This window comes from Penaeus vannamei, chromosome 28, assembly GCF_042767895.1.
Source record: "Penaeus vannamei isolate JL-2024 chromosome 28, ASM4276789v1, whole genome shotgun sequence".
Taxonomy (NCBI): domain Eukaryota; kingdom Metazoa; phylum Arthropoda; class Malacostraca; order Decapoda; family Penaeidae; genus Penaeus; species Penaeus vannamei.
Window position 1 is genome coordinate 7,646,596 of NC_091576.1, and position 27,500 is coordinate 7,674,095.

At 41.0% G+C, this 27,500-nt stretch overlaps 8 protein-coding genes across 11 annotated transcripts in view; 3 read left to right on the plus strand and 5 right to left on the minus strand.

Moving 5' to 3' along the window:
- Positions 1 to 224: 224 nt before the first annotated feature.
- On the minus strand, positions 225 to 2,626 carry LOC138867055 (sericin-2-like). The gene is made up of 3 exons (XM_070141481.1): positions 2,621 to 2,626; positions 2,391 to 2,479; positions 225 to 1,050 (listed from the first exon to the last, which is right to left on the minus strand). Exons 1-3 carry the CDS (start codon positions 2,624 to 2,626, stop codon positions 225 to 227), a joined length of 921 nt encoding a protein of 306 aa, XP_069997582.1.
- A 533-nt stretch (positions 2,627 to 3,159) lies between these two features.
- Positions 3,160 to 8,715, minus strand: LOC138867056 (pneumococcal serine-rich repeat protein-like). The gene is made up of 5 exons (XM_070141482.1): positions 8,710 to 8,715; positions 8,480 to 8,568; positions 6,317 to 7,148; positions 5,396 to 5,484; positions 3,160 to 4,033 (listed from the first exon to the last, which is right to left on the minus strand). The coding sequence occupies exons 1-5, from the start codon at positions 8,713 to 8,715 to the stop codon at positions 3,160 to 3,162; spliced, it is 1,890 nt and encodes a 629-aa protein (XP_069997583.1).
- A 496-nt stretch (positions 8,716 to 9,211) lies between these two features.
- On the plus strand, positions 9,212 to 10,208 carry LOC138867057 (loricrin-like). Its single transcript, XM_070141484.1, has 2 exons — positions 9,212 to 9,217; positions 9,327 to 10,208. The coding sequence occupies exons 1-2, from the start codon at positions 9,212 to 9,214 to the stop codon at positions 10,206 to 10,208; spliced, it is 888 nt and encodes a 295-aa protein (XP_069997585.1).
- A 421-nt stretch (positions 10,209 to 10,629) lies between these two features.
- On the minus strand, positions 10,630 to 14,650 carry LOC138867058 (sericin-2-like). The gene is made up of 5 exons (XM_070141485.1): positions 14,606 to 14,650; positions 14,258 to 14,316; positions 12,450 to 13,064; positions 11,451 to 11,504; positions 10,630 to 10,699 (listed from the first exon to the last, which is right to left on the minus strand). Exons 1-5 carry the CDS (start codon positions 14,648 to 14,650, stop codon positions 10,630 to 10,632), a joined length of 843 nt encoding a protein of 280 aa, XP_069997586.1.
- A 511-nt stretch (positions 14,651 to 15,161) lies between these two features.
- On the plus strand, positions 15,162 to 24,611 carry LOC138867171 (loricrin-like; the record flags this gene model as incomplete). Its single annotated transcript, XM_070141769.1, has 2 exons — positions 15,162 to 16,088; positions 21,979 to 24,611. A coding segment is annotated over one exon (846 nt), but the record flags the coding sequence as incomplete, so codon positions are not given.
- On the minus strand, positions 20,448 to 26,273 carry LOC138867170 (craniofacial development protein 2-like). Its single transcript, XM_070141767.1, has 3 exons — positions 22,177 to 26,273; positions 21,474 to 21,902; positions 20,448 to 20,632 (listed from the first exon to the last, which is right to left on the minus strand). The coding sequence occupies exon 1, from the start codon at positions 25,683 to 25,685 to the stop codon at positions 24,303 to 24,305; it is 1,383 nt and encodes a 460-aa protein (XP_069997868.1). The 5' UTR covers positions 25,686 to 26,273; the 3' UTR covers positions 20,448 to 20,632; positions 21,474 to 21,902; positions 22,177 to 24,302.
- On the plus strand, positions 20,987 to 21,896 carry LOC113812612 (loricrin-like). The gene is made up of 2 exons (XM_070141486.1): positions 20,987 to 20,992; positions 21,102 to 21,896. Exons 1-2 carry the CDS (start codon positions 20,987 to 20,989, stop codon positions 21,894 to 21,896), a joined length of 801 nt encoding a protein of 266 aa, XP_069997587.1.
- Positions 26,274 to 26,380: 107 nt separating the features above from the next.
- The window catches only part of LOC138867169 (loricrin-like), a 2,372-nt gene continuing 1,252 nt past the window's right edge, over positions 26,381 to 27,500 (minus strand). For 2 of the 4 annotated variants that reach the window (XM_070141764.1, XM_070141762.1), the window contains one exon: positions 26,381 to 27,500. This exon is cut by the window's right edge. In XM_070141764.1, coding sequence (XP_069997865.1) covers positions 26,602 to 27,500 — 899 coding nt within the window. In that variant the 3' untranslated portion in view covers positions 26,381 to 26,601. The other 2 variants (XM_070141766.1, XM_070141765.1) reach the window with 2 other exon arrangements.

Sequence of the window (27,500 nt, forward strand, 5' to 3'; positions counted from 1 at the left end):
TCTCTGTGGTCATCTCAAGCCCATGTCACGTGACCTTGACACGAAAGAGAAGTTGTATATAAGGTCTTCTCTCTGGCACTGTCACAGTATCGCCTCTCATAGTCACTATGGTAACATCTCTTGACAAACTAAAATTTGATATACAATGCGGTTTTGAATAATTTGTTCATTAGTTACACAATCTAATTGATTTCAATTCTTGCTAAAATTTTAATGCCTGATCATCATTTCATGACCACGTCATTCAAGGAACGTCTTGTTGTTTTCAGAGACTGAGTGTGTTGGTGGCGTTGGGCTTGGTCGTCGGGTCGGCCTGCAGCAGCTGCCTCGGCGGAGGCTGTGGCGGAGGATCCTCTGGTGGCGTCAGCCGCTCCTACGCAGGACCCACCAATAGCTTCGGAGGAGGAGGAGGAGGATCCTTCGGAGGAGGATCGTTTGGAGGCGGATCCTTCGGGGGAGGATCGTTTGGAGGCGGATCCTTCGGGGGAGGATCCTTTGGAGGTGGTTCGTTCGGAGGAGGTTCTGGAGGCGGCGGTGGAGGAGGAATAAGTACCAGTTATGGAGGACCAAGCAATAACTTCGGTGGAGGAGGAGGTGGCGGTGGGTCCTTTGGGGGAGGTGGATCCTTCGGAGGAGGATCTTTCGGAGGTGGTGGCGGATCCTTCGGTGGTGGGCCCTCTGGAGGAGTAAGTACAAGTTACAGCGGACCGAGGAATAACTTTGGAGGAGGAGGAAGCGGTGGCAGAGGATCCTTCGGCGGAGGGTCCTTCGGTGGAGGGTCCTTCGGTGGAGGCGGCGGTCGCTTCGGTGGCGGATCTTCTGGCGGAAGGGGCGGTGGTTTCGGCGGCGGAGGAGGATCCTTTGGAGGAGGATCCTTCGGCGGGGGAGTGAGCAACACTTACAGTGGGCCAAGCAATAACTTTGGAGGCTCTGGCGGAGGCGGTGGAGGAGGATTCAGTGGATCGTTTGGAGGAGGAGGATCCTTTGGAGGAGGATCGTTTGGAGGAGGATCGTTTGGAGGAGGATCGTTTGGCGGCGGAGGCGGCGGGTCTTTCGGAGGTTCAGGCGGCGGGGTATCTGGCAGTTACCTGCCGCCCTCCGGGAAATAACTGCTTCTGCAGGAGAGAAATGTGTACACTTTTAAAATGTAATTGAAGTAAGAATAAATAATTTTAGAAAATACTTTACCATGTAAAGATTTTATTTCCTATTCATTCATTTTTGTATGGATGAAACGATCAAGCCATTTTATGGAAATCAACGAGAATCTGATAATAGTAATGATAGTCATTTTGATAGTAACAACAGTCATATGATAATTGCGATGTTGATGATAATAATAATAATAAAAATTATCATTATAACAATAAGAGCAATAAGACTAATGATAATTATGACAATGTATGTTTATCTATTACTCTGATAACATATTTGCATATATGTATGTATACATACAAACATACATAAGACATATATATATATATATATATATATATATATATATATATATATATATATATATATATATATATATATATATATATCAGGAGTGGCCAACCTTTTGTGAGATATGATCTACTTTTTCTAAAGTTACCCTGATGCGATCTACCAGCCTAAGGTTCAAACATAAATATTTGTATGTTGTTCAGACTTTATATCATTATAAATATAAGTATAACTTATTTCCAGAAAGAGATAAATATGATAATCCAAGTATCATGAGAACTTGGATATGCTATTGCAGCTATTTGCATGACAACTTCTGAAGGACGAATTATTGAGGTACAGTATTGTGCAGGCTTGTGATGGACCAGTCGATCGCGATCGCTGGTTTCCCACCCCTGACATATATGAACACAAGCATAACATAGTAACATGCGCACACACACACACAAAAGAAAAGGAGAGGGAGAGAGAAAAAAAGAAAAGAAAAAGAAAATGAAAACAGCCACAAGATCCATTTCGGCTTATTATTCGTCTGAAGAGAAACGTATCGTAAACACACACACACACACACACACACACACACACACACACACACACACACACACACACACACACACACGCACACATATATATACATATATATATATATATATAATATATATGTATATATATATATATATATTTATTTATTTATTTATATTTATATTTATATACAAATATGTGTGTATATATATATACATATATATGTAAACATACATGTTTTATATATACGTATATATAGAGAGTTATGCCTTTTTGTAGTACATATATATTCATTTCTTTTATTTATTCATTATTATTTTTTGCAGCATCCCCGAAAACCCAAACAGTTTGATACACTTTGGTACATACCTTCAATCAATCGTATTATCTATTTATCTAATTCGGAAACAGAGCTCCCTCACTGTGAACATAAGATGCAAATCCTGATGCTACTTCCACTTTTTATATGAAGAACACGTTGTGTAATGACAAAAAAATGCTTTGACTGAATCTGAGAAATACATTTATAATTTTTCACAGTTTTGCGAAGCGAAAAGAGTATATATAAACCTTCATATTTGCAGGGCAGTCAAATACTTTTTCACTTTATTCGAAGCTTTTACTAAATTTTGCTTGTAGTTGAATATCATACCTGCATATGAAGTACTTTACTAGTTTTCTGTTGACTCCTTTTGTGAAACAAAGGATTTTTTTTTTTTTTTTCAAAACTTTGTGTCAATGCAAACTTCGATGATAATCGTGTTTTGTAGCGACCATGATACAATATCAAACATTTAACAAAATGTTTGGGTTTTCGGGGATGCTACAAAAAAGGGCCTTTTATATATATATATATATATATATATATATATATATATATATATATATATATACATATATATATGTATATATATATATATATATATATTTATTTATTTATTTATTTATTTATATGAATGTCTGCGTGTGTACGTGCTTGTGTAGATTCGCATACACACGATTCGACTCAGTTGCAGAACGAAATGACCAGTGTCATCTAAGGCGGTGCTCGACCTTAAGACAAAAATCACGGTGTATATAAGGTCGCCTCCTTTACGCTGCCTCAGTATCATCTCCTAATCATGATGGTAAGAGCTGTTCGGCGGCGGGAATGTTGATTTCAATTCTTGCTAAAAGTTCGATGCCTGAACATCATTTCATGATCACGTCATTCAAGGAACGTCTTGTTGTTTTCAGAGACTGAGTGTGTTGGTGGCGTTGGGCTTGGTCGTCGGGTCGGCCTGCAGCAGCTGCCTCGGCGGAGGCTGTGGCGGAGGTTCCTCTGGTGGCGTCAGCCGCTCCTACGCAGGACCCACCAATAGCTTCGGAGGAGGAGGAGGAGGAGGATCGTTCGGGGGAGGATCGTTTGGAGGCGGATCCTTCGGGGGAGGATCCTCTGGAGGCGGATCCTTCGGGGGAGGTTCCTTTGGAGGCGGATCCTTCGGGGGAGGATCCTCTGGAGGCGGATCCTTCGGGGGAGGATCCTTTGGAGGTGGTTCGTTCGGAGGAGGTTCTGGAGGTGGCGGTGGAGGAGGAATAAGTATCAGTTATGGAGGACCAAGCAATAACTTCGGTGGAGGAGGAGGTGGCGGTGGGTCCTTTGGGGGAGGTGGATCCTTCGGAGGAGGATCTTTCGGAGGTGGTGGCGGATCCTTCGGTGGTGGGTCCTCTGGAGGAGTAAGTACAAGTTACAGTGGACCGAGGAATAACTTTGGAGGAGGAGGAAGCGGTGGCAGAGGATCCTTCGGCGGAGGGTCCTTCGGTGGAGGGTCCTTCGGTGGAGGCGGCGGTCGCTTCGGTGGCGGATCTTCTGGCGGAAGGGGCGGTGGTTTCGGCGGCGGAGGAGGATCCTTTGGAGGAGGATCCTTCGGCGGGGGAGTGAGCAACACTTACAGTGGCCCAAGCAATAACTTTGGAGGCTCTGGCGGAGGCGGTGGAGGAGGATTCAGTGGTGGATCCTTTGGAGGAGGATCGTTTGGAGGAGGATCCTTTGGAGGAGGATCCTTTGGCGGCGGAGGCGGCGGGTCTTTCGGAGGTTCAGGCGGTGGGGTATCTGGTAGTTACCTGCCGCCCTCCGGGAAATAACTGCTTCTGCAGGAGAGAAATGTGTACAATTTTTAAATGTAATTGACGTAAGAATAAATAATTTTAGAAAATACTTTACCATGTAAAGATTTTATTTCCTATTCATTCATTTTTGTATTGATGAAACGATCAAGCCATTTTATGGAAATCAACGAGAATCTGATAATAGTAATGATAGTCATTTTGATAGTAACAACAGTCATATGATAATTGCGATGTTGATGATAATAATAATAATGATAAAAATTATCATTATAACAATAAGAGCAATAAGACTAATGATAATTATGACAATGTATGTTTATCTATTACTCTGATAACATATTTGCATATATGTATGTATACATACAAACATACATAAGACATATATATATATATATACATATATATATATATATATATATATATATATATATATATATATATATATATATATATATATATATATATATCAGGAGTGGCCAACCTTTTGTGAGATATGATCTACTTTTTCTAAAGTTACCCTGATGCGATCTACCAGCCTAAGGTTCAAACATAAATATTTGTATGTTGTTCAGACTTTACATCATTATAAATATAAGTATAACTTATTTCCAGAAAGAGATAAATATGATAATCCAAGTATCATGAGAACTTGGATATGCTATTGCAGCTATTTGCATGACCACTTCTGAAGGACGAATTATTGAGGTACAGTATTGTGCAGGCTTGTGATGGACCAGTCGATCGCGATCGCTGGTTTCCCTCCCATGACACATATGAACACAAGCATAACATAGTAACATGCACACACACACACACACACACACACACAAGAAAAAGAGAGGGAGAGAGAAAAAAAGAAAAGAAAAAGAAAATGAAAACAGCCACAAGATCCATTTCGGCTTATTATTCGTCTGAAGAGAAACGTATCGTAAAAATATATATATATATATATATATATATATATATATATATATATATATATACATATATATATACATACATACATACATATATATATATATATACACACACACACATATATGTATATATATATATATATATATATATATATATATATATATATATATAATATATATATATATATATATATATATATATATATATATATATATATATATATATATATATATATATATATATTCATATTTATACTTATATACAAATATGTGTATATACATATATATGTAAACATATATGTTTTATATATACGTATATATAGAGTTATGCCTTTTTGTAGTACATACCTTCAATCAATCGTATTATCTATTTATCTAATTCGGAAACAGAGCTCACTCACTGTGAACATAAGATGCAAATCCTGATGCTACTTCCACTTTCTATACGAAGAACACTGAATGTAATGACAAACAAATGCTTTGACTGAGTCTGAGAAATACATTTATAATTTTTCACAGTTTGGCGTAGCGATAAAGAGTATATAAACCTTCATATTTGCAGGGCAGTCAAGTACATTTATTCACTTTATTCGAAGCTTTTACTAAATTTTGCTTGTAGTTTAATATCATATCTGCATATGAAGTACTTTACTAGTTTGCTGTTGATTTATTTTGTGAAACAAAGGATTTTTTTTTTTCAAAACTTTTATGTCAATGCAAATTTCGATGAAAATCGTGTTTTGTAGCGACCATGATACAGTATCAAACATTTAACAAAGTGCTTGGGTTTTCGGGGATGCTACAAAAGGGGCCTAATATATATATATATATATATATATATATATATATATATATATATATATATATAAATGCATATATATAAATGCATATATCTATATACATATATATATATATATATATATATATATATATATATATATATTATATATATATATATATATATATATATATATATATATATATATATATATATATATATATAAATGCATTATATATATATATATATATATATATATATATATATATATATATATATATGTATGTATATGTATGAAAGTCTTCGTGTGTACGTGCTTGTGAATATTCGCATACACACGATACGACTCAGTTGCAGAACGAAATGACCAGTGTCATCTAAGGCGGTGCTTGACCTTAAGACAAAAATCACGGTGTATATAAGGTCGCCTCCTTTACGCTGCCTCAGTATCATCTCCTATTCATGATGGTAAGAGCTGTTCGGCGGCGCGAATGTTGATTTCAATTCTTGCTAAAAGTTCGATGCCTGATCATCATTTCATGACCACGTCATTCAAGGAACGTCTTGTTGTTTTCAGAGACTGAGTGTGTTGGTGGCGTTGGGCTTGGTCGTCGGGTCGGCCTGCAGCAGCTGCCTCGGCGGAGGCTGTGGCGGAGGATCCTCTGGTGGCGTCAGCCGCTCCTACGCAGGACCCACCAATAGCTTCGGAGGAGGAGGAGGAGGAGGATCCTTCGGAGGAGGATCGTTTGGAGGCGGATCCTTTGGGGGAGGATCGTTTGGAGGCGGATCCTTCGGGGGAGGATCCTTTGGAGGTGGTTCGTTCGGAGGAGGTTCTGGAGGCGGCGGTGGAGGAGGAATAGGTACCAGTTATAGAGGACCAAGCAATAACTTCGGTGGAGGAGGAGGTGGCGGTGGGTCCTTTGGGGGAGGTGGATCCTTCGGAGGAGGATCTTTCGGAGGTGGTGGCGGATCCTTCGGTGGTGGGTCCTCTGGAGGAGTAAGTACAAGTTACAGCGGACCGAGGAATAACTTTGGGGGAGGAGGAAGCGGTGGCAGAGGATCCTTCGGCGGAGGGTCCTTCGGCGGAGGGTCCTTCGGTGGAGGCGGCGGTCGCTTCGGTGGTGGATCTTCTGGCGGAAGGGGCGGTGGTTTCAGCGGCGGAGGAGGATCCTTTGGAGGAGGATCCTTCGGCGGGGGAGTGAGCAACACTTACAGTGGGCCAAGCAATAACTTTGGAGGCTCTGGCGGAGGCGGTGGAGGAGGATTCAGTGGATCGTTTGGAGGAGGAGGATCGTTTGGAGGAGGATCGTTTGGAGGAGGATCGTTTGGAGGAGGATCGTTTGGAGGAGGATCCTTTGGCGGCGGAGGCGGCGGGTCTTTCGGAGGTTCAGGCGGTGGGGTATCTGGTAGTTACCTGCCGCCCTCCGGGAAATAACTGCTTCTGCAGGAGAGAAATGTGTACAATTTTTAAATGTAACTGACGTAAGAATAAATAATTTTAGAAAATACTTTACCATGTAAAGATTTTATTTCCTATTCATTCATTTTTGTATTGATGAAACGATCAAGCCATTTTATGGAAATCAACGAGAATCTGATAATAGTAATGATAGTCATTTTGATAGTAACAAGAGTCATATGATAATTGCGATGTTGATGATAATAATAATAATAATAAAAATTATAATCATAACAATAAGAGCAATAAGACTAATGATAATTATGACAATGTATGTTTATCTATTACTCTGATTACATATTTGCATATATGTATGTATACATACAAACATACATAAGACATACATATATATATATATAGATATAGATATAGATATAGATATATATATCAGGAGTGGCCAACCTTTCGTGAGATATGATCTACTTTTTCTAAAGTTACCCTGATGCGATCTACCAGCCTAAGGTTCAAACATAAATATTTGTATGTTGTTCAGACTTTATATCATTATAAATATAAGTATAACTTATTTCCAGAAAAAGATAAATATGATAATCCAAGTATCATGAGAACTTGGATATGCTATTGCAGCTATTTGCATGACCACTTCTGAAGGACGAATTATTGAGGTACAGTATTGTGCAGGCTTGTGATGGACCAGTCGATCGCGATCGCTGGTTTCCCACCCCTGACACATATGAACACAAGCATAACATAGTAACATGCGCACACACACACACAAAAGAAAAGGAGAGGGAGAGAGAAAAAAAGAAAAGAAAAAGAAAATGAAAACAGCCACAAGATCCATTTCGGCTTATTATTCGTCTGAAGAGAAACGTATCGTAAACACACACACACACACACACACACACACACACACACACACACACACACGCACACATATATATACATATATATATATATATATATATATATATATATATATATATATAATATATATATGTATATATATATATATATATTTATTTATTTATTTATATTTATATTTATATACAAATATGTGTGTATATATATATATATATACATATATATGTAAACATACATGTTTTATATATACGTATATATAGAGAGTTATGCCTTTTTGTAGTACATATATATTCATTTCTTTTATTTATTCATTATTATTTTTTGCAGCATCCCCGAAACCCCAAACAGTTTGATACACTTTGTTACATACCTTCAATCAATCGTATTATCTATTTATCTAATTCGGAAACAGAGCTCCCTCACTGTGAACATAAGATGCAAATCCTGATGCTACTTCCACTTTTTATATGAAGAACACGTTGTGTAATGACAAAAAAATGCTTTGACTGAATCTGAGAAATACATTTATAATTTTTCACAGTTTTGCGAAGCGAAAAGAGTATATATAAACCTTCATATTTGCAGGGCAGTCAAATACTTTTTCACTTTATTCGAAGCTTTTACTAAATTTTGCTTGTAGTTGAATATCATACCTGCATATGAAGTACTTTACTAGTTTTCTGTTGACTCCTTTTGTGAAACAAAGGATTTTTTTTTTTTTCAAAACTTTGTGTCAATGCAAACTTCGATGATAATCGTGTTTTGTAGCGACCATGATACAATATCAAACATTTAACAAAATGTTTGGGTTTTCGGGGATGCTACAAAAAAGGGCCTTTTATATATATATATATATATATATATATATATATATATATATATATATATATATATATATATATATATATATATATATATATATATATATATATATATATATATATATATATATATATATATATATATATATATATATATATATTTATATGAATGTCTGCGTGTGTACGTGCTTGTGTAGATTCGCATACACACGATACGACTCAGTTGCAGAACGAAATGACCAGTGTCATCTAAGGCGGTGCTTGACCTTAAGACAAAAATCACGGTGTATATAAGGTCGCCTCCTTTACGCTGCCTCAGTATCATCTCCTATTCATGATGGTAAGAGCTGTTCGGCGGCGTGAATGTTGATTTCAATTCTTGCTAAAAGTTCGATGCCTGATCATCATTTCATGACCACGTCATTCAAGGAACGTCTTGTTGTTTTCAGAGACTGAGTGTGTTGGTGGCGTTGGGCTTGGTCGTCGGGTCGGCCTGCAGCAGCTGCCTCGGCGGAGGCTGTGGCGGAGGATCCTCTGGTGGCGTCAGCCGCTCCTACGCAGGACCCACCAATAGCTTCGGAGGAGGAGGAGGAGGATCCTTCGGGGGAGGATCGTTTGGAAGCGGATCCTTCGGGGGAGGATCGTTTGGAGGCGGATCCTTCGGGGGAGGATCTTTTGGAGGTGGTTCATTCGGAGGAGGTTCGTTTGGAGGAGGTTCTGGAGGCGGCGGTGGAGGAGGAATAAGTACCAGTTATGGAGGACCAAGCAATAACTTCGGTGGAGGAGGTGGCGGTGGGTCCTTTGGGGGAGGTGGATCCTTCGGAGGAGGATCTTTCGGAGGTGGTGGCGGATCCTTCGGTGGTGGGTCCTCTGGAGGAGTAAGTACAAGTTACAGCGGACCAAGGAATAACTTTGGAGGAGGAGGAAGCGGTGGCAGAGGATCCTTCGGCGGAGGGTCCTTCGGTGGAGGCGGCGGTCGCTTCGGTGGCGGATCTTCTGGCGGAAGGGGCGGTGGTTTCGGCGGCGGAGGAGGATCCTTTGGAGGAGGATCCTTCGGCGGGGGAGTGAGCAACACTTACAGTGGCCCAAGCAATAACTTTGGAGGCTCTGGCGGAGGCGGTGGAGGAGGATTCAGTGGATCGTTTGGAGGAGGAGGATCGTTTGGAGGAGGATCGTTTGGAGGAGGATCGTTTGGAGGAGGATCGTTTGGAGGAGGATCGTTTGGAGGAGGATCGTTTGGAGGAGGATCCTTTGGCGGCGGAGGCGGCGGGTCTTTCGGAGGTTCAGGCGGCGGGGTATCTGGCAGTTACCTGCCGCCCTCCGGGAAATAACTGCTTCGGCAGGAGAGAAATGTGTACACTTTTTAAATGTAATTGACGTAAGAATAAATAATTTTAGAAAATACTTTACCATGTAAAGATTTTATTTCCTATTCATTCATTTTTGTATGGATGAAACGATCAAGCCATTTTATGGAAATCAACGAGAATCTGATAATAGTAATGATAGTGATTTTGATAGTAACAATAGTCATATGATAATTGCGATGTTGATGATAATAATAATAATGATAAAAATTATCATTATAACAATAAGAGCAATAAGACTAATGATAATTATGACAATGTATTTTTATCTATTACTCTGATAACATATTTGCATATATGTATGTATACATACAAACATACATAAGACATATATATATATATATATATATATATATATATATATATATATATATATATATATATATCAGGAGTGGCCAACCTTTCGTGAGATATGATCTACTTTTTCTAAAGTTACCCTGATGCGATCTACCAGCCTAAGGTTCAAACATAAATATTTGTATGTTGTTCAGACTTTACATCATTATAAATATAAGTATAACTTATTTCCAGAAAAAGATAAATATGATAATCCAAGTATCATGAGAACTTGGATATGCTATTGCAGCTATTTGCATGACCACTTCTGAAGGACGAATTATTGAGGTACAGTATTGTGCAGGCTTGTGATGGACCAGTCGATCGCGATCGCTGGTTTCCCTCCCCTGACATATATGAATACAAGCATAACATAGTAACATGCACACACACACACACACACACACACAAAAGAAAAAGAGAGGGAGAGAGAAAAAAAGAAAAGAAAAAGAAAATGAAAACAGCCACAAGATCCATTTCGGCTTATTATTCGTCTGAAGAGAAACGTATTGTAAACACACACACACACACACACACACACACACACACACACACACACACACACACACACACACATATATATATATATATAATATATATATATATATATATATATATATATATATATATATATATATATATACAAATATGTGTGTATATACATATATATGTAAACATATATGTTATATATATACGTATATATAGAGAGTTATGCCTTTTTGTAGTACATATATATCTATTTCTTTTATTTATTCATTATTATTTTTTTTGCAGCATCCCCGAAACCCCAAACAGTTTGATACACTTTGTTACATACCTTCAATCAATCGTATTATCTATTTATTTAATTCGGAAACAGAGCTCACTCACTGTGAACATAAGATGCAAATCCTGATACTACTTCCACTTTCTATATGAAGAACACTGAATGTAATGAAAAAAAAATGCTTTGACTGAGTCTGAGAAATACATTTATAATTTTTCACAGTTTGGCGTAGCGAAAAAGAGTATATAAACCTTCATATTTGCAGGGCAGTCAAGTACATTTTTTCACTTTATTCGAAGCTTTTACTAAATTTTGCTTGTAGTTGAATATCATACCTGCATATGAAGTACTTTGCTAGTTTGCTGTTGACTTATTTTGTGAAACAAAGGATTTTTTTTTTTTCAAAACTTTTATGTCAATGCAAATTTCGATGAAAATCGTGTTTTGTAGCGACCATGATACAATATCAAACATTTAACAAAGTGTTTGTGTTTTCGGGGATGCTACAAAAAGGGCCTAATATATATATATATATATATATATATATATATATATATATATATATATATATTATATATATATTATATATATATATGTATATATATATATATATATATATATATATATATATATATATATATATATATATATATATATATATATATATATATATATATATATATATATATATATATATATATATATATATGAATGAATGTCTGCGTGTATACGTGCTTGTGTATATTCGGATACACACGATACGACACAGTTGCAGAACGAAATGACCAGTGTCATCTAAGGCAGTGCTTGACCTTAAGACAAAAATCACGGTGTATATAAGGTCGCCTCCTTTACGCTGCCTCAGTATCATCTCCTATTCATGATGGTAAGAGCTGTTCGGCGGCGTGAATGTTGATTTCAATTCTTGCTAAAAGTTCGATGCCTGATCATCATTTCATGACCACGTCATTCAAGGAACGTCTTGTTGTTTTCAGAGACTGAGTGTGTTGGTGGCGTTGGGCTTGGTCGTCGGGTCGGCCTGCAGCAGCTGCCTCGGCGGAGGCTGTGGCGGAGGATCCTCTGGTGGCGTCAGCCGCTCCTACGCAGGACCCACCAATAGCTTCGGAGGAGGAGGAGGAGGAGGATCCTTCGGGGAGGATCGTTTGGAGGCGGATCCTTCGGGGGAGGATCGTTTGGAGGTGGTTCGTTTGGAGGAGGTTCTGGAGGCGGCGGTGGAAGAGGAATAAGTACCAGTTATGGAGGACCAAGCAATAACTTCGGTGGAGGAGGAGGTGGCGGTGGGTCCTTTGGGGGAGGTGGATCCTTCGGAGGAGGATCTTTCGGAGGTGGTGGCGGATCGTTCGGTGGTGGGTCCTCTGGAGGAGTAAGTACAAGTTACAGCGGACCAAGGAATAACTTTGGAGGAGGAGGAAGCGGTGGCAGAGGATCCTTCGGCGGAGGGTCCTTCGGTGGAGGATCTTTCGGAGGTGGCGGCGGTCGCTTCGGTGGCGGCTCCTCTGGCGGAAGGGGCGGTGGTTTCGGCGGCGGAGGAGGATCCTTTGGAAAAGGATCCTTCGGCGGGGGAGTGAGCAACACTTACAGTGGGCCAAGCAATAACTTTGGAGGCTCTGGCGGAGGCAGTGGAGGATCCTTTGGAGGAGGATCCTTTGGTGGAGGATCGTTTGGAGGAGGATCCTTTGGCGGCGGAGGCGGCGGGTCTTTCGGAGGTTCAGGCGGCGGGGTATCTGGCAGTTACCTGCCGCCCTCCGGGAAATAACTACTGCAGGAGAGAAATGTGTACACTTTTTAAATGTAACTGACGTGAGAATAAATAATTTCAGAAAATACTTTACCATGTAAAGGTTTTTATTATCTATTCATTTATTCTTTGTATACGTGAAACGATCAAGCTATTTCATGAAAGCAAACGAGAACCTTACAAAAGTAATAATAGTAATGATGATTTTGATAGTGCCAAGATTCCTAAAATGATTGCGATCTTGATAACGATAATAGTGATAATAAGAATGATCATAATAAAAATAAGTCCAATAAGAATAATGTTAATAATGATAAAGCTTGCTTATTTATTACTCTGGTTACATATAGGCATGCATATATCTATGTATACATACAAACATACATAAATAAATAAGACACACACACATATATATGTGTGTGTGTGTGTGTGAACACGAGCATAAACACAGGAACAACAACAACAACAACAAAAAAGGAAAACAGCCACAAGATCCATTTTGGTTTATCATTCGACTAAAGAGAAACTCGCGAAGAGTTTGAAACGTTTCGTATATATATGTATATATATGTATATACACATATATGTGTATGCATATATATATATATATACATACATACATACATACATATATATATATATATATATATATATATATATTTTGTATACATATATGTATATGTATATGTGCTTTTTTTATAGCACACACACACACACACACATATCTTTTTTAGAATCCCTGAAACCCTAGTTTGAAACACTGATCCACGTGTGCCCTCTACGCGCACATTAATGGAACTTGGTGAAACATATTTTCAGTTTATATCAAAGTGTTTGCCTCTACCTTGATACACTCCTGCCAGCCAATCAAAGCGCAATATTTTCCACATATATTTCACGCAGGCTCAGATAAGAATTTATATTTTCATTAATTACGAATTTTATTGTAAGTTTCTTGTTACAACATTCTATTCTAAAGGTGCATAAAATGTTTGTCTTCTTAGCAGCACATCAAATACATGTCCACTCAATATGGGTAAAATTAAAAGTCAATCATGACCGTCGCTGGAACGACATGGTAAGAATGTTGAACGAGTACGAATGATATGACATGGTATTGACTTCGGTGGGATGAAGGGCTTAGTTTTGTACCTCTGTGACACAACCTTGACAGGCTCAAAAACATCACACAATAGACTATGTATCTTGATCTGTTAATATAACTGAATCAGTAGGACAAACAATACCTTCAATCATTGGTATTATCTATTTATCTAATTCGGAAACAGAGCTCACTCACTGTGAACATAAGATGCAAATCCTGATGCTACTTCCACTTTTAATATGAAGAACACTGAATGTAATGACAAAAAAAAAAAAAAAAAAAAAATGTTTTGACTGAATCTGAGAAATACATTTGTATTTTTTTCTCAGTTTTGCGAAGCGAAGAAGAGTATATATAAACCTTCATATTTTCAGGGCAGTCAAATACTTTTTCACTTTATTCGAAGCTTCTACTAAATTTGGCTTGTAGTTCAATATCATACCTGCATATGAAGTACTTTACTAGTTTTCTGTTGACTCCTTTTGTGAAACAAAGGATTTTTTTTTTTTAAACTTTGTATATCAATGCAAACTTCGATGATAATCGTGTTTTGTAGCGACCATGATACAATATCAAACATTTAACAAAGTGTTTGGGTTTTCGGGGATGCTACAAAAAAAGGCCTTATATATATATATATATATATATATATATATATATATATATATATATATATATATATATATATATATATATATATATATATATATATATGAATGTCTTCGTGTGTACGTGCTTGTGAATATTCACATACACACGATACGACTCAGTTGCAGAACGAAATGACCAGTGTCATCTAAGGCGGTGCTTGACCTTAAGACAAAAATCACGGTGTATATAAGGTCGCCTCCTTTACGCTGCCTCAGTATCATCTCCTAATCATGATGGTAAGAGCTCTTCGGCGGCGTGAATGTTGATTTCAATTCTTGCTAAAAGTTTAATGCCTGATCATCATTTCATGACCACGTCATTCAAGGAACGTCTTGTTGTTTTCAGAGACTGAGTGTGTTGGTGGCGTTGGGTTTGCTCGTCGGGTCGGCCTGCAGCAGCTGCCTCGGCGGAGGCTGTGGCGGAGGATCCTCTGGTGGCGTCAGCCGCTCCTACGCAGGACCCACCAATAGCTTCGGAGGAGGAGGAGGAGGAGGAGGATCGTTCGGGGGAGGATCGTTTGGAAGCGGATCCTTCGGGGGAGGATCCTCTGGAGGCGGATCCTTCGGGGGAGGATCCTTTGGAGGTGGTTCGTTCGGAGGAGGTTCTGGAGGCAGCGGTGGAGGAGGAATAAGTACCAGTTATGGAGGACCAAGCAATAACTTCGGTGGAGGAGGAGGTGGCGGTGGGTCCTTTGGGGGAGGTGGATCCTTCGGAGGAGGATCTTTTGGAGGTGGTGGCGGATCCTTCGGTGGTGGGTCCTCTGGAGGAGTAAGTACAAGTTACAGCGGACCGAGGAATAACTTTGGAGGAGGAGGAAGCGGTGGCAGAGGATCCTTCGGCGGAGGGTCCTTCGGTGGAGGCGGCGGTCGCTTCGGTGGCGGATCTTCTGGCGGAAGGGGCGGTGGTTTCGGCGGCGGAGGAGGATCCTTTGGAGGAGGATCCTTCGGCGGGGGAGTGAGCAACACTTACAGTGGGCCAAGCAATAACTTTGGAGGCTCTGGCGGAGGCGGTGGAGGAGGATTCAGTGGTGGATCCTTTGGAGGAGGATCGTTTGGAGGAGGATCGTTTGGCGGCGGAGGCGGCGGGTCTTTCGGAGGTTCAGGCGGCGGGATATCTGGCAGTTACCTGCCGCCCTCCGGGAAATAACTGCTTCTGCAGGAGAGAAATATGTTCAACTGAATGAATGTAATTCATGTTATTAGAATAAATTATTTAATAATCAAACGAGTTTTAGTCGTTGATATATGGAAATTAATGAAAACTTGGCATACTCTGAGTACTGCAATTATGATCATAGTGAAAACAATTATAGTATTGATAATACATTTTAAAAGATGATCATGATGATACAAATAAAGTCAATATTATTAATGATAATGGTAATGGTGACAAGATTGATGATACACACACACACACACACACACACACACACACACACACACACACACACACACACACACACACACACACACATATATATATATATATATAAATTGATGCTAGACGTTTGGAGTTCATGACGTCATCGTTTGTAGAGGCGGAGCCTATCACCTGGTCGAGAACAGGCTCGGCCTCCTGCGCATGCGTGACAGCGTTTCGTCCCAGGGGCCCTTCACTGAGTGTTAGGTCTAACATTTCAGATGCCAGTTAAACAAAATGAAAACTTGTAGATCTGTACCATTTCTAGTCATAAACACTGCGTTGATTTCAGCCTTGTGTATATAAAGCTTCATTTCATGAAAACAAAAAGTTCTATATGTCGTATATATCTTATATGAATTAAAACTCAAAGAAATTATAGTTTTAGATTATCTGTGAATATTATGTTGACTATCTTAAAAATCGAGGATTTGTCATGTGAACTGTGAAGTGCAATTAAACCAAATTTCTTTTATATCAAGAGTCGAAATACCTTGCATGTAATTGCTTGATATATTTCTATAACTGTATTGTTGTTGCTCTACGTTCACTGTAACAAGCAACTAATGAATTAATCAAGGAGAAAAAAAGACAGAGGAAAGTGAAAATATGTGGAGAATAGATATGTAGAGAAAAAATTATGATTGAAAAGAGAAAGGGGAAAGAGAGAGAGAGAGAGAGAAAGAGAGAAAGAGAGAGAGAGAGAGAGAGATAGAGAGAGAGAGAGAGAGAGAGAGAGAGAGAGAGAGAGAGAGAGAGAGAGAGAGAGTCAAAGTCAAAGTCAAAGTCAAAACATTTTATTCCATTAATTACAATGGTTATTCTTTACATAAATACATTCATATCTACAGTTGATTATTTAATAGGTGTTCTTTTAATTTCGTTTCGAAATTACAAAAGCTATTAATGACTCTTATATTATCTGGTAACATGTTCCATAGCTTGGGTCCACGTATTTCCATTTGTCGTGCCCCTGTATCAGTCCTCGATCTCTTAACATAAAGAGAGTTTACTTGGCGTGTCACGACACCCGATGTGGTCCCTACAGTTTGCAAGGGCATTAACCATTGCGGATAATTCCCATGAATGAGCTTGTAGATGAATACACATGTATCATAACTGCATTTAGGTTGGACTTTTAACCAATTTAATTTTTGGATATGTGGGCTAATGTGATCAAGTTTACTGATATTACCTAATGCAACTCTTGCAGCAAAGTTTTGTAATTTTTGTACTTTTTGCATTTGGGTTTTGTTAGTCGAACCCCAAATATTTGAACAGTAGTTAATAATGCTTAGAACTAGAGTTTGCACAACCATGATTCTAGTTTCAGTAGTGATTTGATTTTTTATGTGATTAAGATATACTAGGGTGCCCATTACTTTCCTGTGTATCTTGTCAACGTGTTGTTCAAATGTCATGTATTTGTCTAAGTGTACTCCCAGATTATTCACTGAAGTGTTCGGCTTGATAGAGCAGCCTTCAAATTCTATGGTCGTGTCATTGGGAATTTTAGCTATATTCTGCCGGCTACCTATAAATATACATTGAGTTTTATGTGGATTTAGTTTAAGGCCATTAGTGTCAAAATATAATTTTGCTTGTGTAAGGGTATGTTGAGTGTTTCTTATTAATGTATTCAAGTTGTTTACAGAGTCACTATGAAGAAACTGTGAATCATCGGCGTACTGTACCAGAAGGCAGTTATGAGCTATTGTTGATAAATCATTTATGAAAATTGTGAATAGGATCGGACCTAAAATGGATCCTTGTGGAACACCAAAAGGTACTTCTTGTTTTGATGACATACAATCTTTGATTCTTACCGATTGGGTCCTTGCATCTAAATAACTTTTAAACCAAAAGGTATCAATTTTATGAATTACTAATTTGTTGAGGAGAATTTCATGGTTAACACTATCAAAAGCCTTAGAAAGGTCGCATAATGTGAGCAAATTTACTTGATTATTGTCTATGTTATTATAGATCTCATCAGTAATTTGTAGTAAAGCTGTTTCAGTAGATAACTTATTTCTGAAATCATGTTGCGTTTTAGATAATAAGTTATTGGCCTCCAGGAAACTCGTTAATTGATTTGCAACAATTTTTTCAAGAACTTTAGATAATATAGGGAGTATAGTGATAGGGCGATAATTATTCACATCGTCTATATCCCCCGACTTGAAAATTGGTGTTACTATACCATGTTTCCAAAGCGACGGAAAGACACCAGTGACCAGAGAGGTGTTAATAATGACCGTCAAATAATGTGCAATTGCGGGTAGACTATCTCTGATAAAGCGCAAAGCAATACCGTCTGCTCCTACAGCATTTGTTTCGCGAAGGTGTTTTATGACTAAGATTATTGTTTCTACGTCCACTGGTTGTGGTCTGAAAAAATTAGTTGTAAACATTGCCCTATCTGTGTTTCGTTGTAATGTAGAAGCAGTTGTTTGTTCATAAGTTAGTTTTCCAATTTTTGAAAAGAAGTGATTAAAATGTTCTGTGTTTTGTGTAGGCCCTGCACAATCACTAGTGAGTTTGTTTTGAGGCACTAGTATTTTAACAGTTTTCCATGTTTTATCAGAGTTGTTCTTATACTCGGTAAATTTATTTCTGAAATAATTTCTTTTAGCAGATTGAATCAACGTTTTGACATTTTTCTTTTTTTTACTTTATAATCTAATTGAAAGGCAGCTTCATGTCTGTTAAATTTAAGAGCTTGGTGGGCTTCATTTCTATCGCAAATGGCTCTCTTGATGTCGTCATTTATCCATGGAGCAGGGGGACGTCTAACGATTCGTGTTACGTAGGGAGCCAGCGCATCGATGCTGATATTAATAACTTCCGTGAGAATAGTTACTTGTTTGTTTACATTATCTGTCGATGGAATATTTAATAGATTCATTTCTTCAGATAGGATAAGTTCGAGGAAAGACTGAGGGTCATAGTGTTTGAAATCGCGAAAAGTTTTTATTACTGGTGGTCTCTTTGTTTTCTTTATATTTATCGTCATCGTGATAAGTTCATGATCAGCAACGTGGCACGGGGTGACATCGGAATGGAGAATGAGATCTGGTCTGTTAGTTATTATTAAATCTAATAGAGAAGAGGTGTTTTCTGTAATTCGAGTAGGTTTATCTATTATTTGTTCTAATTTATTTTTCTTAATTACCTTCGCTAATTTAGCATTAGATTTTGTTAAATCGTCATTTAGGTCACCTAAGATGAAAAGCGGTTTCTTTTTTAAGATTTCTCTAAAAACCTTTTCAATGTATTCAAAAGATTCCGAGGTAGCATGAGGGTGCCTATAGACAGTGCCAATAATGAAGGAAGGAAGCATGTTGCTTTGTACGGTAACCCAGACATCTTCTACGGCATTATTGTTAACTGCTGTAGTAGATATCCTGTTTGACTTCAGGGTATCCCGTACATATATACACACTCCTCCTCCTCGCCCTGCATCACATCTGTAAACTTTAAAATTTGGAATATTTATGAAATTACTGACCATTTCCTGGTGGAGCCATGTTTCAATTATGCATAATATGTCTATGTTTCTCTCCTCAACAAGCATTTTAATTTCTTCAAAATGCCCGAGGAGAAACTGAGCGTTTATATGCTCTATTTGTATGACATTTTGCGATCTAGTCATTGGTAACGCTGACGGCGTTGCCTGGTCAAACATTCTGATCGCGCTTGTACTTGTTTTTGTTTAGGAACACTAAAGAGAGAGAGAGAGAGAGAGAGAGAGAGAGAGAGAGAGAGAGAGAGAGAGAGAGAGAGAGAGAGAGAGAGAGAGAGAGAGAGAGAGAGAGAGGAGGAAGAGAGAGGGGGTGTTATGTGGTCATATTTATTCACATTGCCGAGGGAGAAAGATAGAAATCGATCGATTATATACATGTTCTGGGTGTGATTCCCACAATGTTGTGCACAGACTGAGGTGTAGGGCAGTTTCCCCGCACCTTTTGCGCCTGGCAGCAGCATACCAATCAGCAATCTGTGACGTCACTCTCCCAATTTCCTGACGTCCCATGCTTGGGGAAAAGATGACGCCCTAAAATATTTCGTCAAGTGTGAAACGTGTCCTTGAGTGGTTTCAAATAGTCTGTTAATGTGGAAGATGCCTTTATCAAGATAGACATTTTGTTAACAAATAGTCTGTTGATGTGTGATATGTTTATTGTAATAAATATTTTAGCACAAATGAGGAAGTTAAAAAAGAAAGAAAGAAAAAAAAATAAAGAAGAAGAAGAAGAAGAAGAAAAATGTTTTGGCTGAATCTGAGAAATACATTTGTAAGTTTTCACAGCTTTGCGAAACGAAATAGTGCATAGAGTTAAATATCATACCTGCACATCAAGTCTTTTACTGGTTTTCTAAAGAAATTTTTTTTTTCCAAACTTTGAATGTCAGTGTAAAATTTGATGATAATAGTGTTGTAACGACCATGATACAAAATCCAACATTTATCAAAGAATTTGGGTTTTCGGGATGCTACAAAAAAGGCCTTTTATATATATATGTATGTATATGTATGAATGTCATCGTGTGTACGTACTTGTGAATATTCGCATACACACGATGTGATTCAGTTGCAGAACGAAATGACCAGTGTCATCTAAGGCGGTGTTTGACCTTAAGACAAAAATCACGGTGTATATAAGGTCGCCTCCTTTACGCTGCCTCAGTATCATCTCCTATTCATGATGGTAAGAGCTCTTCGGCGGCGTGAATGTTGATTTCAATTCTTGCTAAAAGTTTAATGCCTGATCATCATTTCATGACCACGTCATTCAAGGAACGTCTTGTTGTTTTCAGAGACTGAGTGTGTTGGTGGCGTTGGGCTTGGTCGTCGGGTCGGCCTGCAGCAGCTGCCTCGGCGGAGGCTGTGGCGGAGGATCCTCTGGTGGCGTCAGCCGCTCCTACGCAGGACCCACCAATAGCTTCGGAGGAGGAGGAGGAGGAGGAGGAGGAGGAGGATCCTCTGGAGGCGGATCCTTCGGGGGAGGATCCTTTGGAGGTGGTTCATTCGGAGGAGGTTCGTTCGGAGGAGGTTCTGGAGGCGGCGGTGGAGGAGGAATAAGTACCAGTTATGGAGGACCAAGCAATAACTTCGGTGGAGGAGGAGGTGGCGGTGGGTCCTTTAGGGGAGGTGGATCCTTCGGAGGAGGATCTTTCGGAGGTGGTGGCGGATCCTTCGGTGGTGGGTCCTCTGGAGGAGTAAGTACAAGTTACAGCGGACCAAGGAATAACTTTGGAGGAGGAGGAAGCGGTGGCAGAGGATCCTTCGGCGGAGGATCCTTCGGTGGAGGCGGCGGTCGCTTCGGTGGCGGATCTTCTGGCGGAAGGGGCGGTGGTTTCGGCGGCGGAGGAGGATCCTTTGGAGGAGGATCCTTCGGCGGGGGAGTGAGCAACACTTACAGTGGGCCAAGCAATAACTTTGGAGGCACTGGCGGAGGCGGAGGAGGAGGATTCAGTGGTGGATCGTTTGGAGGAGGATCGTTTGGAGGAGGATCGTTTGGAGGAGGATCGTTTGGCGGCGGAGGCGGCGGGTCTTTCGGAGGGTCAGGCGGCGGGATATCTGGCAGTTACCTGCCGCCCTCCGGGAAATAATTGCTTCTGCAGGAGAGAAATATGTTCAACTGAATGAATGTAATTCATATTATTAGAATAAATTATTTAATAATCAAGCGAGTTTTAGAGTCGTTGATATATGGAAATTAACGAAAACTTGGCATACTCTGAGTACTGCAATTATGATTATAGTGAAAATAATTATAGTATTGATAATACATTTTTAAAGATGACTATGATGATACAAATAAAGTCATCATTAATAATAATGATGGTAATGGTAACAAGAATGATGATACACACACAAACGCACACATACATATATACATATATAAATTGATGCTAGACGTTTGGAGTTCATGACGTCATCGTTTGTAGAGGCGGAATCTATCACCTGGTCGAGAACAGGCTCGACCTCCTTCTGCGCATGCGTGACAGCGTTTCGTCCCACGGGCCCTTCACTGAGCGTTAGGTCTAGCATTTCAGATGCCGGTTAGAATTACTTATCTTTAATCCATCATCATCAAGGGGGCTGACGCCGACGAGGGCGCATAGCCGCATCTACCCTTCGGTTCCACCTACGAGGATCCCTCATGGCTAGACGCCAGGCAGGCATCTCCAGTTCTTCACGGCAGGTTTGGTCGATCTGCCCAAGCCACGACTTACTAGGTCGTCCCACAGGCCTCCTCCACCCAGGGTTGTCTCGAACAGAGACGACCTGATTGGCAGGATCATCCTGAGGAAAGCGAGCCAGGTGGCCATATAGCCTGAGTTGGCGATCACGGATTGTGCAGATAACAGGTCCTGTGCCATTCTAACGGTGCAACCGTTGGTTGGACACATGGTCCCGCCAATAGTACCCCATGATCCGGCGCAAGGACCTATTATAAAAGGTTTCAAGACGAACCTCCAAGGCACAGGACAATGTCCAAGTTTCGCTACCATATAGCAAAACTGGTATTATCAGGGCCTTGAAAACCCTTAGCTTGGTCCTTCTGCACAGGTACCGACATCTTCAAATACTCTTGTTGAGAGAGTTCATGACCCCTGCTGCCAGGCCAATCCGTCTGCTGACTTCATGGTCTAACGGCCCAGAGTTATGAACTACACTACCAAGGTATGTAAAGCTCTCTGTGACTTCAATATCCTCGCCGCAAGCACGTACCGACTGAACAGGTTCTCCTAACAAGTCCCCAAATTCCTGGACCTTGGTCTTGGTCCAGGAGACCTCTAGACCCAAGGGGTTTCGCTTCTTTGCTAAATGCATCCAGAGCTGCCACTTGGGTTTCCAAATACTCAGATAGAATGGCAACGTCATCAGCAAAGTCAAGGTCTGTAACCTTGATATTGCCCAGTGTTGCTCCACAATGACTTTGAACAGTAGCTCTGCCCAGTATCCAGTCCATGCAAGTGTTGAAAAGAGTTGGTGCAAGGACACAGCCTTGCCTCACTCCTGAACTAACAGGAAAGAAGCTCGACAGGCCCCCACCACACTTTACAGCACTTTCAGTACCAGTATACAGGCTTGCTATGTCCAATAATCCTTGTTGGAATTCCTCTCAGCCTCAGGATCTCCCAAAGTGACTCCCGATGCACCGTATCGAACGCCTTCTTGAGGTAGATGTAGGCTGGAAGCAGCCCACGCCCGAACTCAGGGCGGTGCTCTACAATGACTAAGAGCGCGAGGATATGGTCTATTGTGGCCCTACCAGGAGTGAATCCGGATTGTTCCAGCCTCTGGTGCCTCAGTAGATGGTCTCTGATACGTCTCAGAAGGTTGTGGGCGAGAACCTTGCCTGGTATACTGAGCAGTGTGATGCCTCGGTGATTGCTGCAGTCCCATCGGTCTCCCTTCTTCTAGAGAGGGATGACCACACCCCTCAACAGGTCGGAAGGAACGGTACCGGACCGCCAGATGTCAGCCAGGACAGCATGTAAACCCCACACCATAGGTTCACCACCAGCCTTTAACAGTTCAGCTGGTATGCATCAGATACCTGCTACTTTGCCACTCTTCAGCTTGGAGATCGACCCCCTAACTTCAGTTGGGGAGGGAGGATCCTCAGTGATGGGTGGGTCCGGCAACGGAATCTCGGCACTACCTGCATCCAAGTTAACAAACGGTGGGTCAACCTGGTACAACTGCTCAAAATATTCAGCCCAACATTCCCGCACCGCAACAGGATCTGAAACGATCTGGCCACTTATTGAGCGAACTGCTGTCACCTGTGAAGAGAGCTTGGAGTTCAACTCTCTCATGGCTTGGTATGCCGGACGAAGGTCATTTACTAAGAAATGGCCTTCTACCTCCTCCGCAAGACTCCTAATAGACTGTTCCTTGTCCCTTCTTAACAGGGACCGAGTTCTGCGCACATGAGAACAGCGCAATTCCCAATCCCCTGTCAGACGAGCCGCACGACATACATCTGCGGCTTCCAGTGTCTCCTACGAGATGGAATTCTGTACTGCTCTCGGGAGTACACCAATCGTATCTTGAGCTGCATCAAGAGTTTCATGCTTGAAGGTATCCCACAGAAGAACAGGGGCTGTCAGACTGTCAAGCATTGTGAAACGATCAGAAATTGCCTCAGCAAACCCGCGGGCACACTCCCCCTCCCTCAGTCTGTCCAAATGAAACACCCTAGGATGATCATTTGACCGCTGGGGAGTTTTGAAGTGGACCCGGAGGGTAGCCACAACCAATCTATGGTCAGTACCACAGAACTCAGCACTCCTGTACACCCTGCAATTCTGAAGGATCCTCCAATGAGTGCTTACGAGTATGTGGTCGATCTCCTTGGCTGCATTACCTGCATCACTGTACCATGTCCAGCGATGTGGGTCTGGGCGCTGGTACCAGGAGCCAAAAATTCTCAATTTCTGGGACCTAGCAAAGTCCCGGAAAAGGAGGCTATTCTCGCTACCGGCATCAGCTCCTGAACCATGGGGACCGACAGACATCTCATAGCCAGCTCGATCACAGCCAGATACCGCATTGAAGTCACCCAGAACAATGCGAATGTCTCGCCCGGGACATCTGTCTACCACAGATGTAAGTTTGGCGTAGAACATCTCTTTCACTTCAAGTTTACAAACATCGGTAGGAGCGTACACAGCAATAAGAGACATGAAGTCAAAAGATACCATTATACGCTCATCAACAGGAGTAACCTCTACTACCGAGGGCTGGAGTCTGCTGGAGATGGCAATGGCTACTCCCTGGAGATAGTGGCCGTCACTTCGGCCCGACCAGTAATAGGTGTAGCCACCTACACAGGTCATGCCGCTGCCAGGCCTTCTCATCTCCGAGAGAGCAGCCACCTCAACTCTCAGCCTCCGAAGTTCCCTCGACAGTAGAGGCAACCGATCATCCTGACGCAAAGAACGGATGTTCCAAGCCCCCACCCTGACTTCCCACCTAAGGTTCAGCCTCTGGCAGTCGCTCCGGGTGGATGCCACCTCTGCCACCCCCACCGACGCTGCCCCATATAAAAGGGGGTGGCGGGCTGCATGCCCCATCATCCACCTGTGGGGTTCCCGAGGGCTTTCCCCCACAAGCTTCAGTCTGGGCTGCCGGCCACCAGAGTGCAGGCGAGACGAGTAGTTCCCGTTCCCAGCCTGCGCTCCAGCAGTCGCCCTCCAAGCAGGGCCCACAGTCCGCCTCACTTGCTGGGTGGGAGGGACTTTCCCCCTCCTCCCAGCCTTTCCATTGTGGGAATCACAATTAATTAATAGAGAAAATACTTCAATGAACAGGCGACAGCCATCAGTAAAATTCAGAAGCTTAAACAAAAAGAAAACTTGTAGATCTGTACCATTTCTAGTCATAAACACTGCATTGATTTCAGCCTTGTGTATATAAAGATTAATTTCATGACAAAAAAACAAAAAGTTTTATATGTCGTATATAACTTATATAACTCAAAGGAATTATAGTTTTAGATTATCTGTGAATATTATGTTGACTGTCTTTAAAAATCGAGGCAGAGGGGATGTTATGTGGTCATATTTATTCATATTGCCGAGGGAGAAAGAGAAGTCGATCGAGTATATACACGTTCTGGATGTGATTCCCACAATGTTGTGCACAGACTGAGGTGTACGGCAGTTTCACCGCACCTTTTGCGCTTGGCAGCAGCATACCCACTGGCCAATGAGCAATCTGTGACGTCACTCTCCCAATTTCCTGACGTCCCATGCTTGGGGAAAAGAAGAAGACGCCCTAAAATATTTCATAAAGTGTGAAACGTGTCCTTGAGTGGTTTCAAATAGTCTGTTAATGTGGAAGATGCCTTTATCAAGATAGATATTTTATTAACAAATAGTCTGTTGATGCGTGATATGTTTTTTATAATAAATATTTTAACAGAAATGAGGAAGTAAAAAAAAAAAAAAAAAAAAAAAAAAAAAAAAAAAAAAAAAAATTGACTGAATCTGAGAAATACATTTGTAAATTTTCACAGCTTTACGAAACGAAATAGAATGTGTATAAACCATCATATTTGCAGAATAGTTAAGTACTGTTTCCACTTTATTCAAAGATTCTACAAAATTTTGCATATAGTTGAATATCATACCTTAAAATATTTCGTAAAGTGTGAAACGTGTCCTTGAGTGGTTTCAAAAAGTCTGTTAATGTGGATGATGCCTTTATCAAGATGATGTGTGATATGTTTATTGTAATAAATATTTTAACACAAATGAGGAAGTTAAACATAAAAGTTAGATCAACATTCAAAGACTTTCATTTCCCTGCAGGAGGAAGGTAACTGCTAGAAATTCCAGCACCGCCTGATCCACTTCCAGTTCCACCGAAGGAGCCGCTGGTTGATCCACTTCCGAGCGATCCTCCAAGTGAATCGGTTCCTAAGGATCCACCAGATGGACTCCCAAATGATCCACCATTGGAAGATATGGAAGGTGGATGGAAGCTGCCAGAGAGGACACTAACGCCACCGCTGCCACCGCCGAAGGATCCTCCACTTGATCCACCGCCGAAAGATCCTCCACCTGATCCACCACCGAAGGATCCTCCACTTGATCCACCACCGAAGGATCCTCCACTTGATCCACCGCCTAAGGATCCTCCACCTGATCCACCACCGAAGGATCCTCCACTTGATCCACCGCCTAAGGATCCTCCACCTGATCCACCACCGAAGGATCCTCCACCTGATCCACCGCCTAAGGATCCTCCACCTGATCCACCACCGAAGGATCCTCCACTTGATCCACCGCCTAAGGATCCTCCACCTAATCCACCACCGAAGGATCCTCCACCTGATCCACCGCCGAAAGATCCTCCACCTGATCCCCCACCGAAGGATCCTCCACTTGATCCACCGCCTAAGGATCCTCCACCTAATCCACCACCGAAGGATCCTCCACTTGATCCACCGCCTAAGGATCCTCCACCTAATCCACCACCGAAGGATCCTCCACTTGATCCACCGCCTAAGGATCCTCCACCTAATCCACCACCGAAGGATCCTCCACTTGATCCACCACCGAAGGATCCTCCACTTGATCCACCGCCTAAGGATCCTCCACCTGATCCCCCACCGAAGGATCCTCCACTTGATCCACCGCCTAAGGATCCTCCACCTAATCCACCACCGAAGGATCCTCCACTTGATCCACCGC